Here is a 20242-nt window from a genome sequence, read left to right on the forward strand (position 1 = left end):
TCACATACCCTTGAAGAAGCATTTCTTACTTCTGATGCTCCATGTGCTGACGGCAGCTAGTTTTTGGAGGCGCACAAATTCCCCCTTACAAACTGATCTTATAGCCAGCATAATGGAAGTCAGGAGAATGGAATACCTTTCGGCTACCCTGCTTAACCAGATTGATAGATTTGACCATATTTGGAAAATCTGGTATTTGGTATTTGGTGCCCCAGCCTAAATTAGGCTTTGTTCTTCCTTATATACTTAAAGGGATTCTGTCACCTCCCCTCAGCCAAAAAACGATTTAAAAGCAGCCATGAAGCACAGCTTACCTGGATTAGGCAGTGCTCTTTTATCTTGAAATCCGTTCAGCAGTTACTTCAAAAAACGACTTTGATCAATAAGGAAATGCGTCCTGAAGGTGCCCAGAGGGGCGTTTTTTTCTTCCTAGTGAGCCCAGTACCGCCCCTCTTTCAGTGCCCAGCCCGCCTTCCTTGTATTTTCAAACCGCCGCCCCCAGCCTGCCACAGCCTCTCCTCCCTCTCCTCCCCCTCCCTCACGCCGAACGAACTCTCGCACAGGCGCAGTACCCACTGAGGGCTGCGCCTGTGCGATCATCAGGAGACTGAGGGCGGCAGCTTCATCTTCGTCACTGGGCATGCGCCGAGCCCAGTGACGTCCGATGCTCGCTCTTCCCTGCTGACTGAGGGAAGAGCGAGCATCGGACGTCACTGGGCTCGGCGCATGCCCAGTGACGAGGATGAAGCTGCCGCCCTCAGTCTCCTGATGATCGCACAGGCGCAGCCCTCAGTGGGTACTGCGCCTGTGCGAGACTTCGTTCGGCGTGAGGGAGGGGGAGGAGAGGCAGGAGAGGCTGTGGCAGGCTGGGGGCGGCGGTTAGAAAGTACAAGGAAGGCGGGCTGGGCACTGAAAGAGGGGCGGTACTGGGCTCACTAGGAAGAAAAAAACGCCCCTCTGGGCACCTTCAGGACGCATTTCCTTATTGATCAAAGTCGTTTTTTTAAGTAACTGCTGGACGGATTTCAAGATAAAAGAGCACAGCCTAATCCAGGTAAGCTGTGCTGCATGGCTGCTTTTAAATCGTTTTTTGGCTGAGGGGAGGTGACAGAATCCCTTTAATCTGGATGTATCCTGTCTTGTCTTGTCCCCTTGTCTTGTCCTTTCTGTTTTATACTGGCTGATACTATTGACGCCACCTTTCAGAAGTTACATATTTTTTTTTTTTAAGTTAACTTTTTCTTGTGCTCAACCTGAATATGTCTATTCAGCTTCCGCTCATCAGGGGCATGTACTCAGCTGATCTTACGATCATCGCTATCCTTATTTCTGTACCTTATCATTATGTTTTTGCAATGGATAAAAATACGGTCTAAACCACTGCTGTAATTCAATATGTGTCTGAAACTTTAATAAACAGACAATTGAAAAAAAAAATAATAATAAAGGATGTAATGAACAATTCTAAAGAAAACTATGTCAGAGAATGGAGAAATGACACAGCAAACTCCAAGAAACTCAGCGTCTTCCAATCACTGCAGAGAGAATACAAACTGGCCCCATACCTGGAGATACTAGAAGAGTCCAGAGACAGACAAGACCTGAGCCAGTACAGACTGAGCGCCCACAGCCTGGAAATGGAATCTGGGCGGCACAGACAGACCTACAAGCCCAAGGAGAGTAGACTGTGCCAGCAGTGTGACCAGGGGGCCCTGGAGGATGAGGGCCACTTCCTGCTACACTGCCCTAAGTGCTTAGCGCTGAGAGACTCTCCACTCTCGTCCCAGACTTCACCTCTATGGAAGAAAAGAGGAGACCACATTGTGCTGGGAGAAGAGGAGCCGATGGTAAGAAAAGCTGCACAATATGTCACAGGATGTCACCGACTGAGTGGAACATAAGAGACCCCGGACTGCTAAATCCCCAACATGGACTAACCCCCCCCCCCCTTCCCCGTTATATCATCCCTCAACCCTGAATCTGTCCCCAGGATTTACCCATCACCCCATATCACCCACCCGCCAATCCACCCCCAAAAATCCTTAAATGCTTTGGCAATGCTAAAATGTACTTGGTCCTGCCAATAAAGCTCATTTTGAATTTGAATTTGATAAATGAGATATAGAGAGAAAAGTAGAGAATTAGGAGAAAGAGGGAGAGAAAAAGAAAGGAAAAAGACAAGACAATAGAGGGGAAGGGGGAGAAAGGGGAGAGATACAGGAGGGAAAAAGATACAGAAAGATAGAGAAGAAAGTAAGGCGAGAGATAGATAAGAGAGAGAGGGAGAATAGATGATGAGGTAAAAGAGGTAGAAATAAAAAAGAAAATAAATAGAAGGGAGAGAGAGAGAGAGAGGAAGGGGAGAAAGGCAGAAAGAGGAAGGGGAGAAAGGCGGAAAGAGGAAGGAAACAAGAGAAATAAAGTACAGAGGGAAGGAGGGACAGAAAGGAAGAAGAGTGGCAAAAAGAAGAGACATGGATAGGAAGCAAAAAGAGAGAAAGATGGGGGGGGGGGTAAACTGACTCAGAAGAGGGAAAGAGTAGGGATAAAAGGAAGAGGAAAAAAAGAGGGAGAACCAGACAGAAGAAGGAGGGAGATAGGCAGAGGGTAAAGGGAGAGACAGAGGAGAGGAAGGGAAAAGAAGGACGAGGAAGGGAAAGAGAAGGACACCGGGAGTGTATAAAGTAAGAGCGACAAGTTAGAAAAAAAGAGAGAGAAGGAAGATCAGGGAGGTGATAGGAGGAAGATGGGAGGAAGATCGGGGAGGTGATAGGAGGAAGATCGGGGAGGTGATAGGAGGAAGATCAGGGAGGTGATAGGAGGAAGATCGGGGAGGAGAGAGGTGGAGGGCTGCACACACATTATTTTCCATGTGATCTTTATCGCTATGGCTATCATAGTAATGTTATGTGTTAACCTCCCAATTGTAAGGATCATTTGGTAGTACCAGTGCTCCTTCTTCTCTTTACCTGCTTTCTTTGGCCCTTAGAGGGAATATTTTCTGCGTTCATTACGGCTCCAATTACCAGTAGGAGATTGTTAAGCGGCTTTGCTGAGAAAATAAATATGGCAGTAATCTGGCTCCTGCTCTTTGTGAGTCCTGTCTCTTCATCTTCTTCTCAGCACGCTGCCATGTTACGGGAAATACTGATAATTACTCTGGACATGTGAGATGGAGATTACCTCACTCTAATCTCTGCAGAGGGCTCACGTGTGCCAGATAACTACTTGTGCGCGGCGTGGACAGCATCTCTGCATACACTGTGAATATTCACAGCAGACCAGGGATACCGTTCAAGTATGGCATAGATCTAAAGGTGAGACAATTCCCTTCGACCCATTGGAACACGAGAACATGGCTGTCAAGAAACAGCCGGATCTTTCTGATTCACAGCAGCTCTTTTTGTCTTCCCTGCATTAAAAGATGTGGCACAAAGAGGGAGCTCATAGGCATCTTCCAGCTCTTTTATTATACATTATTTTTTTTTATGTTTTTATTTAGATTTTAATTTTTTAACTATAATGTTCTGGCATAAATCTGATCTTCCAAAAACAGCACCATTCCTTGTGTCTGGCATGGCAGCTTGACTCAACATTTTTACGGAACATTACCTCACTCCATGGTTTGGCAAGCCACGACAAACACGACTCTGGATTACATGAAGTGTTCTGCAGCGGGCTGTGTCCGGGAGACTGGCAATGAAATGGTCGCAGAAGTCGATTTTCACGGACATCAATACACTGGATCTCCCTGGTCATGAATCCACCACCACAGTTAGTAGAGCACTGTGCGACAAATGGCATAAGATACTCAGGGCTTGTAGATATGTAGGTCCAGGCAATAAACACGTGCAATGGTTTTGAAGCTGGTCCTTGTCTATATGCAGTAATCTCTTGAGCTCCCTCTAGTGGTGGTTGTATATATCTGTATGCGGTATTCTCATGAGCTTCCTTTAGTGGTGACTGTATATATCTGTATGTAGTAATCTCCTGAGCCTCTTCTAGTGGTGTCTGTATATATCTGTATGCAGTAATCTCCTGAGCTCCCTCTAGTGGTGGCTTTATATATCTGTATGCAGTAATCTCCTGAGCTCATTCTAGTGGTGGCTTTATATATCTTTATGCAGTAATCTCCTGAGCTCCCTCTAGTGGTGGCTGTATATATCTGTATGCAGTAATCTCCTGAGCTCCCTCTAGTGATGGCTGTATATATCTGTATGCAGTAATCTCCTGAGCTCCCTCTAGTGGTGGCTGTATATATCTGTATGCAGTAATCTCCTGAGCTCCCTCTAGTGTTTGTTGTATATATCTGTATGCAGTAATCTCCTGAGTTCCTTCTAGTGGTGGCTGTATATACAGTACAGACCAAAAGTTTGGACACACCTTCTCATTCAAAGAGTTTTCTTTATTTTCATGACTATGAAAATTGTAGATTCACACTGAAGGCATCAAAACTATGAATTAACACATGTGGAATTATATACATAACAAAAAAGTATGAAACAACTGAAAATATGTCATATTCTAGGTTCTTCAAAGTAGCCACCTTTTGCTTTGATTACTGCTATGCACACTCTTGGCATTCTCTTGATGAGCTTCAAGAGGTAGTCACCTGAAATGGTCTTCCAACAGTCTTAAAGGAGTTCCCAGAGATGCTTAGCACTTGTTGGCCCTTTTGCCTTCACTCTGCGGTCCAGCTCACCCCAAACCATCTCGATTGGGTTCAGGTCCTGTGACTGTGGAGGCCAGGTCATCTGGCGCAGCACCCCATCATTCTCCTTCATGGTCAAATAGCCCTTACACAGCCTGGAGGTGTGTTTGGGGTCATTGTCCTGTTGAAAAATAAATGATGGTCCAACTAAACGCAAACCGGATGGAATAGCATGCCGCTGCAAGATGCTGTGGTAGCCATGCTGGTTCAGTATGCCTTCAATTTTAAATAAATCCCCAACAGTGTCACCAGCAAAGCACCCCCACACATCACACCTCCTCCTCCATGCTTCACGGTGGGAACCAGGCATGTAGAGTCCATCCGTTCACCTTTTCTGCGTCGCACAAAGACACGGTGGTTGGAACCAAAGATCTCAAATTTGGACTCGTCAGACCAAAGCACAGATTTCCACTGGTGTAATGTCCATTTCTTGTGTTCTTTAGCCCAAACAAGTCTCTTCTGCTTGTTGCCTGTCCTTAGCAGTGGTTTCCTAGCAGATATTCTACCATGAAGGCCTGATTCACACAGTCTCCTCTTAACAGTTGTTCTAGAGATGTGTCTGCTGCTAGAACTCTGTGTGGCATTGACCTGGTCTCTAATCTGAGCTGCTGTTAACCTGCGATTTCTGAGGCTGGTGACTCGGATGAACTTATCCTCCGCAGCAGAGGTGACTCTTGGTCTTCCTTTCCTGGGGCGGTCCGCATGTGAGCCAGTTTCTTTGTAGTGCTTGATGGTTTTTGTGACTGCACTTGGGGACACTTTCAAAGTTTTCCTAATTTTTCGGACTGACTGACCTTCATTTCTTAAAGTAATGATGGCCACTCGTTTTTCTTTACTTAGCTGCTTTTTTCTTGCCATAATACAAATTCTAACAGTCTATTCAGTAGGACTATCAGCTGTGTATCCACCTGACTACTCCACAACGCAACTGATGGTCCCAACCCCATTTATAAGGCAAGAAATCCCACTTATTAAACCTGACAGGGCACACCTGTGAAGTGAAAACCATTTCAGGTGACTACCTCTTGAAGCTCATCAAGAGAATGCCAAGAGTGTGCAAAGCAGTAATCAAAGCAAAAGGTGGCTACTTTGAAGAACCTAGAATATGACATATTTTCAGTTGTTTCACACTTTTTTGTTATGTATATAATTCCACATGTGTTAATTCATAGTTTTGATGCCTTCAGTGTGAATCTACAATTTTCATAGTCATGAAAATAAAGAAAACTCTTTGAATGAGAAGGTGTGTCCAAACTTTTGGTCTGTACTGTATATGTATGCAGTAATCTCCTGATCTCCCTCTAGTGATGGCTGTATATATCTGTATGCAGTAATCTCCTGAGCTCCCTCTAGTGGTGGCTGTATATATCTGTATGCAGTAATCTCCTGAGCTCCCTCTAGTGGTGGCTCTATATATCTGTATGCAGGAATCTCCTGAGCTCCCTCTAATGATTGCTGTATATATCTGTAAGCAACAATCTCCTTAGCTCCCTGTAGTAGTGCCTGAATATATCTGTATGCAGTAATCTCCTGAGCTCCCTCTAGTAGTAACTGTATATATTTGTATGCAGTAAGCTCCTGAGCTCGCTCTAGTGGTAGCTTTATATATCTGTATGCAGTAATCTTATGAGCTCCTTCTAGTGGTGGCTGTATATATTTGTATGCAGTAATCTCCTGAGCGCCCTCTAGTGGTTGTTTTATATATCTATATGCATTAATCTCCTGAGCTCCCTCTAGTATTGACTATATATATTTGTATGCAGTAATCTCCTGAGTTACCTCTAATGGTGACTGTATATATCTGTATGCAGTAATCTCCTGAGCGCCCTCTAGTGGTGGCTGTATATATCTGTATGTAGTAATCTCTAGAGTTCCCTCTAGTGGTGGCTGTGTATATCTGTATGCAGTAATCTCCTGAGCTCCCTCTAGTGGTGGTTGTATATATCTGTATGCAGTAATCTCCTGAGCTCCCTCAAGTGGTGGCTGCAGGTAGTTCAAATAACTTTTCCTATGCAGGGGATCAGGAGGTCTGTATCAGAAAAACTCAGCTCTGATTGCTGCAAAGATATAGTATGGAATTAATCAGTGCAACATTTTTTATATAAAAAACAGCGGTAGTAAACGGTGAAGATTTACTTTCAACAGGTCATCCCCACCTTAATCATTTATGGCATATCTATAAGATATGCTATATATGTGTAAAAGATGTTGGTCCCTGGCACCTATCGCTAAAATGGGGGTCGCTGATCCCCATTCAGCAACAGCATCCAAGCAGAAACTAAATGGAGATGCATTCAACTGTTTCCATGACTCTTATTGAAGTGAATGGAAAGAGTAGTGGACATGCGCAACCACCTCTGAATTCATTCTGCGCCTGGATGTGAAGAAGAAAACAGATAAAGTGTCAGATGTTGTGGGGCCACAGTGACGAGTGATTCATCACCTTGGACCAGTTCCCGGTTCTCCAGTGCGCACATGGACGGAGGTGACATCTTCTGGCAGGATCCGGTTTTTTAATGCGTCCACAGTCAGCTTCATTTCCTGTGCTACATTCCACATTTCTCCAGAACGCCCCGAGTCCGCATGTGGTGGAGCACTGTAAGAGAAGAGATCATGTCGGGGGAGGGGAGGGAATTAATAAAAAAATGGTGCAACAAAAAGAGGAGTAGCTACCCAGAGCAACCAGCCCGCCTGCTGCTTTTATTTCCCAAAATGTCTCCGAAAAATGAATCTGATAGGTTGCTATGGGCAACTGCCCTATTCTCCCTTCCACTGCATTCCATAACAGTCACATTAAAATTGTAAAAACCCTCCCACTTTTTTTTTTAATTATAGATTTTGAATATATGCCGGAAGTAAATCTAGTTGGCGCACAACTCGGGGGACACAAGTGCATTTTAACCCCTTAATGACATGACTAATTTTATCCTAAATTTTTTTTAATTTAATTTAGCTGTATAAGATCTTGAATTTTGCGGGACGAGTTGTAGTTTTTTGTAAGATTTAATAAAAATGCAATTTTCATGTTATTTTGTGGGATTTATTTTTACGGTGTTCATTGTGTGGTATAAGTAACAAGATAACTTTATTCTGTGGGTCAGTACGACTATGATGTTGCCAAATGTATCCATTTTTTTAAATATATTTTTCTCTTCTCCCTGCTGCCTGTCAGCTCTCTTACTGCTCCCCTCCTCCTCACAGCCTGCTGAAGGGAGGAGGCTTGCTTTAACTTCATATCTTGGGCTGGGTAGCGGCTAGAGATATAGCCTCATCTGTTTGAAACCTGACATTCTAAGTTTCAAAACAAGACCACAATCAAAGCATTATCTCCACTACATCAGGACATTTAGCTTTTACTATTTGGATCAGGAGTGAAAGCAGCTGAAACCTGCTTTCACTTTCAGCTACTGTCACTTCAGACCCAATTCCTAACAGCTATATTTCCCAATGTAGAAGAGATAATGTTCTAATTCTTGTCTTGTTTTAAACCCTAGACTGTCAGCTTTCAAACCAGACCAGTTGCTACTGATCCTGAGATATGAAGGGTTAAAGTAGCCCTCAGTTCTCTTCTCAAAGCCCAAGCATAGCTCAGGCAAAACTGTTAAGGGGTTCAGGACCTGGGTGCAATGTGCACCTGTTTGACAATGGTACCGCCCAGCGCGCAGCTGTGTCTCTCCATGTCTGACGACAGAATGGTGCAGGGAGTCCCACAGTTATATTTTACAGTTCTATGGGAAATATGCACATTTTTAAATTAGCATACTTTTTTTTTTTAAATGTTCCTATATCTAGCTATTGCTGTTCCATACTTGCTACCCTGCCACCTGTAGTTACACATACTTGCTGTAGTGCCCCCTTTCAGAATGTCCACCTAATGTGCCCAGGGTTCAGGGTCATACATGCTCAGTAGCTCACATCCATTGCTCAGATCCTCTTGTACATGGGTGGGAGAGTGATTACTGCCATTATACAGGCCAGGCATCTTCTCACCAGCAGTGGACACATTAACTGGATGTTCTGAACACCAGGAGGCATCATATCAAGTTTGTCAATGTAATATATGGACACAGAAGAGTGGTTTTTAAATTATTCCAACTGAAAGATTGCTATTTAGTGTCATCCAGCAGAGAACTCTATGTTTCCATAGGACAACCCCTTTAACACTACATTTCTTACTAGTAAATTATATTTACAAAAGGCATTGATGGCTCTCAAAGGAGATTAAACCGTGACGTACATGAGATCCTGGTTGTTAAATCTTGTTTTATTCCTCCAGTACATCTAAAAAAAATGGAAGCAACTTTGCAAGTAGTCCTGAAATGGATAAAAATCCATTACAAAATACAAGTGACAATCTAATGATTGTATGTTATAGCCACCTAGGGTGATGTAAACATACGTTGAAAAAAAAGTTTTTAAAATATAAAAAAAAAATATACACAAATTTTAAATCATTTTTCTTTACAGTAAGAATTTACCACATATTTCCCCTTTTCCCAGACAACATAACTTTCAAATAAAATTATTTTGTGAAATTCATGGAAGTTTTAACTGTCACCATTTTCTGTATCCAGACGAGGGAACATGCACCCCAGCCTGACAATATATTATACGACACCATTAACCGCCTCCATCATCAGTTGTGTAAAAGCCAGCGGCACCTTTGTATCCGGTCCAATGAACTTGCTCCTCACTTCTTCTCACCTCTCTCTTTCCTTGAGCATTTCTCTTGCAGCTTATAAAGCTTTCCTGACCTTGAAGACTCTTTTATATTTTATATTTTAAAATTGAGGAATTTTTCAGTGTCGTCTTCAAAGATTCACAGTAAATGTAATAGGATTATACTATGTGAACGGTGCAATTATGTATTAACCCTCATGTCCACCATGTAATAGTAGTTTTTCTTCTTAATCTTTGTAATCTTTTAATCTAATTCTTTATATATCTTTATAGCATCTTAAACTCAATTTCTCTGATACACAACTCTAAATCCCCTGTATAGACATAGACTTCAAAGATAACAATTGGGTTATCTGAACCTCCTGAGCTCCCTCCAGTGGTTGCTGTATATATCTGTGTGCAATGATCTCCGGATCTCCCTCTAGTGGTGGCTGTATATATCTGTATGCAGTAATCTCCTGAGCTCCCTCTAGTGGTGGCTGTATATATCTGTGTGCAATGATCTCTGGAGCTCCCTCTAGTGGTGGCTGTATATATCTGTATGCAGTAATCTCCTGAGCTCCCTCCAGTGGTGGCTGTATATATCTGTGTGCAATGATCTCTGGAGCTCCTTCTAGTGGTGGCTGTATATATCTGTATGCAGTAATCTCCTGAGCTCCCTCTAGTGGTGGCTGTATATATCTGTATGCAGTAATCTCCTGAGCTTCCTCTAGTGGTGGTTGTATATATATGTATGCAGTAATCTCTTGAGCTCCTTCTAGTGGTGGCTGTATATATCTGTGTGCAGTAATCTCCGGATCTCCCTCTAGTGGTGGCTGTATATATCTGTATATAGTAATCTCCTGAGCTCCCTTCTAGTGGTGGCTCTATACAGTATATCTGCATGCAAGAAGATCTTGAACTCCCTCTTTGAGTGACCGTATATATCTGTATGCAGTAATCTCCTGAGCTCCCTCTAGTGGAGACTGTATATATCTGTATGCAGTAATCTCCTGAGCTCCCTCTAGTGGTGGCTGTATATATCTGTATGCAGTAATCTCCTGAGCTCCCTCTAGTGGTGGCTGTATATATCTGTATGTGAGAAGCTCCGGAGCTCCCTCTAGTGGCAGCTGCAGGAATCCATCATGTCCTCTTTTAAAGGCTATGTCCATTTTTGCAACCACATTTTTAATTGTTCAAAACATTTCTAAATGAAACAACATAGCTACAGGGTTTTGATTAACAGGGTGTTCTTAGACTTAAGTATTAATGACCTTTTTTCAGGAATAGGTTATCAGTATCAGGATAGTGGGGGTCTGACTCATGACAACCCTAGCAATCACCTGTTAGAATGGCACACAATGCTCTGGCAAGTGCTGCGGCCTCTTCCCCAGCCTTGATGTCCCTTCTATTGGTCACTTGGCCTTTTTGCAGCTTATTCCTTTTTAAGAGATGGGATGGAGCTTCAATACCAAGTCACTATACAATATACAACCGTATGCTTGGTTTACTATGAAGAGACGAGTGTTGCAGCTTCTTCAAACAGCTGATTGATGGGTGTGCCGGGAATCAGACCCTTACTGATCTGATATTGATGATCAATATTGAATTCCTGGAAAAGCCCATTTTGTAATGTTTTGTTTCTACAGTGCCTTTGCAGGCCCATGTGTCTCCATGGTATGAAACAAGAAGCTGAGGACAGATGGAACTGAATGTAACTACCAAATCAGACTACATAGAGTTTGTTTGTTGTCTGTTACCATAGAGACACATGGGTCTGCAAAAATGCTGTAGACGCAAAAGGACATTTTGAATTTCCGTGGCCTTATTTTCAATTTTAGATGCATTAGGGGAATAATCGGAGAGTTTTTGTATTATGTTATTATATTATAAATCATTATATTAGATTTATTTATTTTTTGTCCTTTTGACAGGGTTAAAATTGAGTATAGCCAGCAGCAGAATTAGTTGTCGCCTCTGCCCATGGAATACGTTTCTATGTCCAGTGTGCAACACCAAAGTTTGTTCAGTTAAACAATTTGTTCTGGAAATGTAACATCTGTGAGCAGGAATGGAGGGATGATCATGAGAGTAGTAGATAAAAACCAGCAGCTGCACGGGGAATAAATTGAAAAATGATTTACAATCTCAGCGGGAAGTGGCCGGGAAAGAGCACAAATACTCAGCTTTTTAACTAGTTGACACATTTATATGGTTTATGAAACTGCACATTTAAAGGGGCACTCCGCACAAATCTAAAGATCCCCATGTGTGTCATTGCCATACTTGTTCTATCAGTAGATATCACATCCACTACACTGGGATCCCTGCATAACAATATAAATCAGGTGTTTCTTCATGAGTTAGTGGGGGTATAGACTTCTTGGACGGGGTCTTCTGCTTGGGACCTCTTTGTATGAAGCACTAGAGCAGCTCCTGCTCTTCCTGATAGCAACTAATGCTTGTATTCCCATTAAAATATCAATTCTGGAGTATATTTTTGCTACACTGTGCTGTTCCTTTTTTATTCTTCCAGAAAATGTGATTATTAGTGCCTCCTTAATCCGGACCAAGCCAACTATAACCTCTTCGGGACCTTGCAATGTTCCATTTTTAGTGTTTTACCACTTTTTTATTCTTCTGTTCACATAGCCGTATGACGGCTTGTTTTTATTTGAATGACAAGTTGTTCTTTTGATTGGCACCATTTACTGTTGCATACAATATAGTGTTGAAGCTGGAAAAAATTCCAAATGGGGTGGAGTTGGGAAAAAAACGCAATTCCGCCACAATTTTATGGGTTTTGTTTTTACAGCATTCCCTATGCGGTAAAATAGACCTGTTACCTTCATTCTCTGGCTCAGTACGATTACAACTATACCACATTTGTATAGTTTTTCTTGTGTTTTAATACTTAAAATAATAAAAACTTTGGGAAAAAAATATTTTTTTATTTTCATCGTCATATTCTGACCCCATAATTGTTTTTTATAGCTATGTCTTTGGAGCTGTGTGGGACTCGATTTTTGCATTACGATCGGCGGTTTTTATTGATACCATTTTAGATTGTGCGTGACTTTTTGATCACGTTTTATAAAAAAAAATTTGGGTGGTGAAGCGACAGTAAAATGTAAAATCAGTCATTTATATATTTTTTCCATTATGTTATTTGCCGTATGGTATAAATATCTTTTATATTTTAATAGTACGGGTGTTTTCAGACTTAGAGGTGATTTATTTTTTTATTGTTTATTTATTCTAGGAAAGGGGAATGATTTAAAATTTGTATATTTTTAAAAATATTTTAAAAACCTTTTTTTTAACGTATGTTTACATCACCCTAGGTGGCTATAACATACAATCATTAGATTGTCACTTGTATTTTGTAATGGATTTTTATCCATTTCAGAAAACAGGATTCAGTATATTCCCATGCCGCTAGCAATCGGCCTAGAAGCCTTGTACAGGCTAAGGCCTATTACTAGTATGGAACGACTTCCCCGATCTCAGCCAGGGGAAGGCATCCCGGGCCAGGAAGTGCACAGATTTTAGCGCTTTCAGATGTCATGGTCATATTTGACCATGACATATGAGGGGAAAAATGTCTGCGATCGGCATTATTGCCAATCGCAGACATTAACTCCCGACCTCTGCCAGTTAAAACATTAGAAACCTGGCATTTATGGTTTCTTGCTGCGCCAGCCAGCAGGTGCCATCTTTAAAGACTGCTCTGGGGCTAAGGGTTTAAACCACCGGAATCGCCAATTTATTTTCCAATTCTGGCAGCTAAATCTGGAGGGCAGCTGTCAGTCGCACCCATCCTCCAGAGGATGATCGCACAGGTATAGCTTCAGTGCCCTGTGTGATCGCCATCACATACATGATTGACATGACACAGTAAGTGGACACATCCTGCAATGTATGACTGGTGAATGGGTGTTACCTTTCCCCTTGTCACAGTCAGACCCTGCCCACTGCACATATTCTATTAACAAAGGGAATAGTACCACCCACTTGTCAATCTTTTTATTACAATTCCAGGAGAAATAACTGAGAATTAACCCCCTTTAAAGGAGTTGTTGAAGATTAGAGAAACATGGATACTTTCTTCCATTCATGATACCACTCTTCTCCATGGGCTGTGTCTATATTCACTTAAATGAGGCTAAGCTGCAATACCAGAAGCCACCCATGGACAAGAGTGGCACTGTTTCTGGAAAGCAAATGTCATCTCCATGCAACTGCTTTAAAATGGTGAATAATTTCAGCAAAAAGTATATTAGAAAGTTGTGGAAATTAAAAATAAATTGTCATACCTCGCTCCAGTCACCCACTATCCAGTACACGGGGCTCGTTTTATTCTCAGATGACTCTGTAATGTTTCCGCTGGTTGTAGAATTCAGTATACTCTGGTTATAGGACATATTTATGTCTGGAGATACCTCATGGGAGGTATTTAAGCTAGGTGTTGGCAGCTGATCATGGTTGGCCAAGTCTATCATTTCTGGATCCTGCTCATTAAAATCCTCATATGAAGAACTCTCAGGGAGACTTTCAGTTGTTGCCACCGGGCTGGGAGAGCTTGAAAATTCTGTTGAGACCATAACTAGAGTTGAAGATTGAGGTTGGTCTGTGGTGGTAGTGTGATTCTCCTGGTGAACCTTGACCTTACCCTTGTGTCTCTTACTTCTAGACTCGATGATATTATCATTTTCAGCATCATAGTAGATATCAGGCTCCTCTGTTGGTCCATCACTTTCCTCAAAGTGTGTCTGGGTTTCTGGTTCTTGAGTCAGAAAGTCGTATCTTGGTGTTACTTCTAGAGTAGGGTTGGGTGGAGAGCTGGTGGCATTGAATACCAAGTCAAGGCCTCTTTGTGTTACATTATCATTAGTTATTATGACACTCTCATTCAATTCTTTGGGGCTTGGTGGAATTTTTGTCACATTGGCGCCAACTTTCTTCCTATTACTGGACACAAGGACAAAGTTATATTTATAGACCACATTAAAATGGGTGGAGTTTGGAATGTCATAGATTTGAAAATCGTCTTCTAAAGAGTTTACAGGAGGGAGCTGTGAAGTTATAGCAGATGCTGGTGTGGTCTCCACACTTTTCGTAGGAGCTTTAGTAGAAGCAACAAATCTGGGATTTTTTTTGAGTAGAAAGAAGCGTTTCTTAGGTCCGTCTGAAATCTTGGGATAGATTTTGATGGTTGTTCTGAGATTCTTGTATTTCAGAGGAAGTTGGGCTGGCCTTTTCTGGATTGAGCATTGCTGAAGTCCACAGAGGGATTTCGAGTAGGGTTTCTTCGAAGGGTCACAGGATTCATTATTATATTTTGCACATGTCACATTACGGGTTCGTATACCACCTCCACATGTAGCAGAGCACTGAAATGTAAATGGAAATTATGAATTTTACAGTACAATCTAAGGGCAGTCACTCAAGACCTCAAGCAGAAGAGACATTGGATGATGCAACAAGTCAATGACCCAAAGCCCAAAAATAAATCAGCTAAAGAAAGTTTGTAAAAGATATATATTTTTGGAATGGCCAAGTCAGAGTGTTGACCTTAACGCTTTGTAGATGTTGTGGATGACCTGACGAGTACTGACTCCTGACCTTAACCTATGAGATGCTGCGAATGGTCTGAAGAGTCCTGGCTCCTTACTTTAACCCTATAAAATGCTGTGGATGACCTGAAAGTCCTGACTTCTGACATTAACCCTATACGATGCTGTGGATGATCTGAAAAGTCCTGACTCCTGTCCTTATCCCTATAAGATGCTGTGGCGTGTGGAAGACTCCTGACCTTAACCATATGAGATGCTGTGGATGACCTCAAGAGTCCAGACCTTATCCCTATGAGATGCTGTGGATGGCCTGAATGAATAGTCCTGACTCCTGACCTTATCCCATGAGCTGCAGTGGATGACCCAAAAAATTTGAAGTCCTTACTTTAACCCTATAAGATGCTGTGGAGTGTGGATGACTTCTGACCTTAACCATATGAGATGCTGTGGATGACCTGAAGAGACCTGACTCCTGACATTAACTCTATGGAATGCTGTGGATGACCTGAAGAGTCCTGACCTTATCCTTATGAGATGCTGTGAATGGCTTGAAGAGTCCTGATTCCTGACCCTAACCCTATGAGATGCTGTAGAAACCCACTGGATAGCAGCTGTGCTTGGAATTGCAGCCCAGGACCATTCACTTGAATGTGACTGAGCTGCGCCTTGGCCACAAAACCGATGGACGTGATGTCAATGGCCTAGAGTTTTCTGTAAGAAATATGGGCTCTCACTAGAGCGCCATGGCCACCTCAATAAGCAAACTTACATATAACCTTTATTAAAAATGTCCTACCCTTTTTGTGTATACAGCTCTTATGCAGACCTATGCATCTATGTGGTTACAGAATATAGACAAATTAAATATGTGGCTTGAACCTGCCATCATGTGCTACTCCCAATCATCCTGTAACCTAATCATATGAATGACTGCTGACCAGACTACACATGATGATTGTAGTCTTTAGCTATGAAGACATATGGGTCTGCATAGGAACTGTATACTCAAAACGAGTAGGAGATTTTTTAAATCCAGACTATTTGGAACTTTAGTAAAACTACTAAAAATGGTTACCTCTGTCCAGTTGCTCACGGACCAGTCAGATGGACATGCGATATCTCTGTTGCAGGATATATAGCTTTTGGGTCTGGTGAGATGGTGGCAGTCCTCAGATGGCAGAGCTTGCTCATCGGCTCCCACTGTCCTGATACATAGGACCGTTCTCTTCTTTTCACCGGTTGGGCCACAGGTAGCAGAGCATTCCTGCCATTCCCCTGTCCACCACCTAAAAACAAATGGCGTTACATTAATTAAGATGCCCCAAGACATAACCTCATGCTAGAATAAAGAAAACCGTATAGTAATAAACGATCTTCTGTGAAGTTCTCGTCAGCCATTTCTTAAAGAAGTAGTCCACTTTGGAAATACTTTTTTACAGAAGGGTCCTCAGATGGCAAGTTGACCACGGAGTATCTCCTAATATTTAGGGCTTTATTGTTAGTGGCTATGTAAATAACATTATCAGGACCTTATTAATTGGGTCGGTCGGCATTTGTTATAGTGGTTTTAATTAATATTAATCAAAGTGTTATTTTTAATAAGAACACGTAAAGGCTCTTTTTTTGGTGTCTGGATATCATCCCCTAGCTACACCTCTGTAGTGAATCTGATGTAATCTGGCTCACCTTTCATTGTGACGCCTGGACAAGGCTTCATGGGACATGTAGTTCACAGAACGACTGGTTACATTTTTCTAAAATCAACATGGTGGGCAGAAGTTTGAAGGGGTTGTCGAGAAGTAAAAAAACGTGGATATGTCCACTAGTGGTACAATCTATGCATTTTGAGCCATCATCCCTCCCTGCCGTTCCATTTCCCGTGCTCTCGATCTCCTTGATACTCCCTACCATGGTCTCTTACCCCTACGGAAATCTATAAGATGCTTTTGTTTTAAGAGGTTCGTCTGGTGGCAGATTCCTGCTTTTGCAGATGTTTTGGTCAATGATGTAAAAGATGGGACAATTTGTAAGAATAGAAAAAGAGGAGTGTAGCAGCTCTCACCTGCCCTTCCTTTGGTTGTGAGCACGGACAGCCCGTGTCAGGTGCGGGCGACAATGAAGAAAAGAAGTTGAGAAAATCCAGATCCACTTAAAAAGGAATAGGCGTTTATTCAGCTTGCGGTTAAAAACTCATCCGAGGATACAAAATAACAGTCTTGTCTTAAGCTTTTCGGGCTACTAGAAACAATTCCAGCCCTTCTTCATGACACAGAAAAACATTGAGAGTGAGACCTCTTATAGGGGAGGGTGCACCTGTGTTCACTAATGTTACCACAGGCCTGTAACCGCCCCCAGAAAGAGGTACCACACCTTCAAGTTAACTCTTCATATGAAAATCAATTTAAAGAAAAAAACGTAAATATATAACCATATGTATGCATAGAGAAAATATATATGGCTGATAGCTATGCACAAACTATGTCATACAAAGATGTACATATATAATGGATACATGAAATATAAACTGAATATGTAACAGTATTATGCCAGAATATGATGGAATATAATGGAGATCACATTATCAGAGAATTGAGTACCGTAATACTTCCAGAAAAAAGAGGAGTTCACATATCAGATCCCTGGTATGTGAGTTATTGCTGCATGATCAGATCTAGACGTTTATTGAGCCCCTCAGGTTGACGTGTGTTCAGCGAAAAAATCCTCGGATGAGTTTTTAACCGCAAGCTGAATAAACGCCTATTCCTTTTTAAGTGGAGCTGGATTTTCTCAACTTCTTTTCTTCAATTTGTAAGAATGTACTGTATTGTTCGCCATATTAATTACCGTAGTGGATTAACTGGCAAAATGTAAACCACGTCTACAATGCATTCGGAAAGTCTTCAGACCCTATCACTTTCTTTACTTTTTGTTATGTTACTCCTTGGGTTAAAATATAAAAAAAATTCCAGTTTTCTCCATTATTTTGCACACCGTAAAATGAGAACAGAATGTCAGAAATCTTTGCTAATTTATTGAAAAGGAAAAACTAAAATCCTGCACTGACATAAGTACTCAGACTCTTTACTCAGGACATAAGTATTCACACCCTTTACTCAGGACATAAGTATTCAGACCCTTTACTCAGGACATAAGTATTCACACCCTTTACTCAGGACATAAGTATTCACAGGCTTTACTCAGGACATAAGTATTCACACCCTTTACTCGGGACTTAGTTGAAGCCCCTTTGGCAGTGATTACCGCCTCTAGTCTTCTTGGAGATGATGCCACAAGGTTTTCACACCTGGTTTGGGGGATTTTACACCATTCTTCTCTGTAGATCTCCAGCTCTGTCAGGTTGGATGGGGACCGTCGGTGAAGAGACATTTTTAGATCTCTCAGAGATGTTCCACTGGGTTCAGGTCAGGGCTCTGACTGGGCCACTCAAGGACAGTCACAGAGTTATCTCTAAGCCGCTCCTGTGTTGTCTTGGCTGTGTCCTTAGGGTCATTGTCTTGTTGGAAGGTGAACCTTCCACCCAGTCTGAGGTCCAGAGCTCTGGATCAGGTTTTTATTCACTTTCTCATTATGGGGTATTGCGTGTGTTAGATGGGGAAACAGCTCTCCTTGTCTGAACACTGTTTGTGTGATTAAATTAAATGTTCTGGACTGATATTCTGCTGTTTGGCCACAAGATGCCACTGTTTCCTAACACAGCTACAGACTGCACATATATCTCCATATTCATGAGAGAGGCGGGCATTACACAAGGTCTTGAGAGGATGAGAAAGACAGAGGAGCCATCTTAGAGGGAGGTGAAGCTAAGCAGCTGTATTAGCAGAAAGTCTGACGGCATCCAGGTGTGAGAGCAACCCTCAGATACCAAGCTGCAGCTGAGTGAAGCTAATCCTGTCCTAGACCCTGATCCTGTCCAGAGGAAGGAAGATTGCAGCCAGAAACGCTGATGAGAGCAGAGGAACAAAGCAACATACACTGCGGTACCACATGCTTGTGTGAGCGGTGTTTGTTCTGTTCAGAGTCACCAGCGGATGCAAAGCAGACCCAGGTTGGTAAGATCGTGCACGCACCTCATCACAGTGTTGCCGCCTAGAGACTGAGACCAGACCTGTAGTTCGTTAGGGTTTTTGTTTGTGTCAGGCCACAAGTGTTACCCCTGTTCATTTCAAGGACGTCATAACTTTAAAGCTACATTTCACATTAAAGAGCTAATAAAATTCCCACAAACTCAAGCCAGACTGGCGTTTTGCTCAGAAGGAATACTCAGGCACGTACTACAACACCAATTATGGGAGGGGGAATTCTGTAGATCTGTGCAAGATTGTAGCTGTAGTGCTGCACCGCAGGCTAGCCCATACCACACACCCATACAGTGATTCTTGTTCTTTTATGGTAATAACAGGTAAGGTGTGGCAGTTTAGTTGTGCCCGCCAGTAGGTAAATTACCACGCTTTCCTCCTGCATCCATCGGAGGGCGCTGCACTGTGCAGCACAAGGGTCTTAGCCTTCGGGCTGGGTGTATGTAAATTTATTGTATGTTCCCAGCATTTATGGTTGTGTTTATTGCCACATTTAAGTAAAATTCTGTTTTGGAAAAAGCTGGTGTTCGGATTGCTTTCCTCTTTTGTGACTTCGGTACACGGCTTACAACTGCAGACTGGGGAAAACTTAAATTTTTTAGAACAAGGAGCAACATAACAAAATGAGAAAAAAGAGAAAGGGTCTGAAGACTTTTCAAATGCACTGTAGATAGATAGATAGATAATAGATAGATGATAAATATTAGGTAGATAGATAATAGATAGATAGATGATAGATATTAGGTAGATAGATAATAGATAGATAGATAGATAATAGATAGATAATAGATAGATAGATAGATAGATAATAGATAGATAGATAGATAGATAGATAATAGATAGATATGAGATAGATAGATAGATAGATAATAGATAGATATTACGTATATAGATAGATAGAGAGATGACATTGTGTGCCATCCAGTGTTGTTCTCCTCTGTCGTAGTGATGAGATCGGTGTATAAAATGTGTTCTCTTTTCCCTGTGACTTTTTACATGTGCAGAATGCAGATGATTCCTCGCCTCTACTCCACACACGTCCCAATAATCACACTTCTCTTATTCTCTTTCAAAGGCCAAAAAAGCAGAACGAGACATGGCGGGTAGATGCGATGTGCTGCGCGGCTGGAATTTGTATGCAGGAAAATCAGACACTACGGAGAACTTACATACATGAAAACCCACTATCAATGTCATAC

General features: G+C 42.0%; 1 protein-coding gene across 2 annotated transcripts in view; it reads right to left on the reverse strand.

Annotated features, from left to right (window-relative positions):
* The window catches only part of ADAMTS12 (ADAM metallopeptidase with thrombospondin type 1 motif 12), a 584548-nt gene that overhangs the window by 125231 nt on the left and 439075 nt on the right, over positions 1–20242 (reverse strand). For both annotated transcript variants that reach the window (XM_044276409.1, XM_044276408.1), the window contains exons 18-21: positions 16022–16232; positions 13687–14763; positions 7155–7307; positions 3613–3786 (exon numbers count right to left, since the gene is read on the reverse strand). In XM_044276409.1, the coding sequence (XP_044132344.1) occupies positions 3613–3786; positions 7155–7307; positions 13687–14763; positions 16022–16232 (1615 nt within the window). The remainder of the gene's footprint in view (positions 1–3612; positions 3787–7154; positions 7308–13686; positions 14764–16021; positions 16233–20242) is intronic.

The sequence above is a fragment of the Bufo gargarizans genome, chromosome 1, assembly GCF_014858855.1.
Source record: "Bufo gargarizans isolate SCDJY-AF-19 chromosome 1, ASM1485885v1, whole genome shotgun sequence".
Lineage (NCBI taxonomy): Eukaryota > Metazoa > Chordata > Amphibia > Anura > Bufonidae > Bufo > Bufo gargarizans.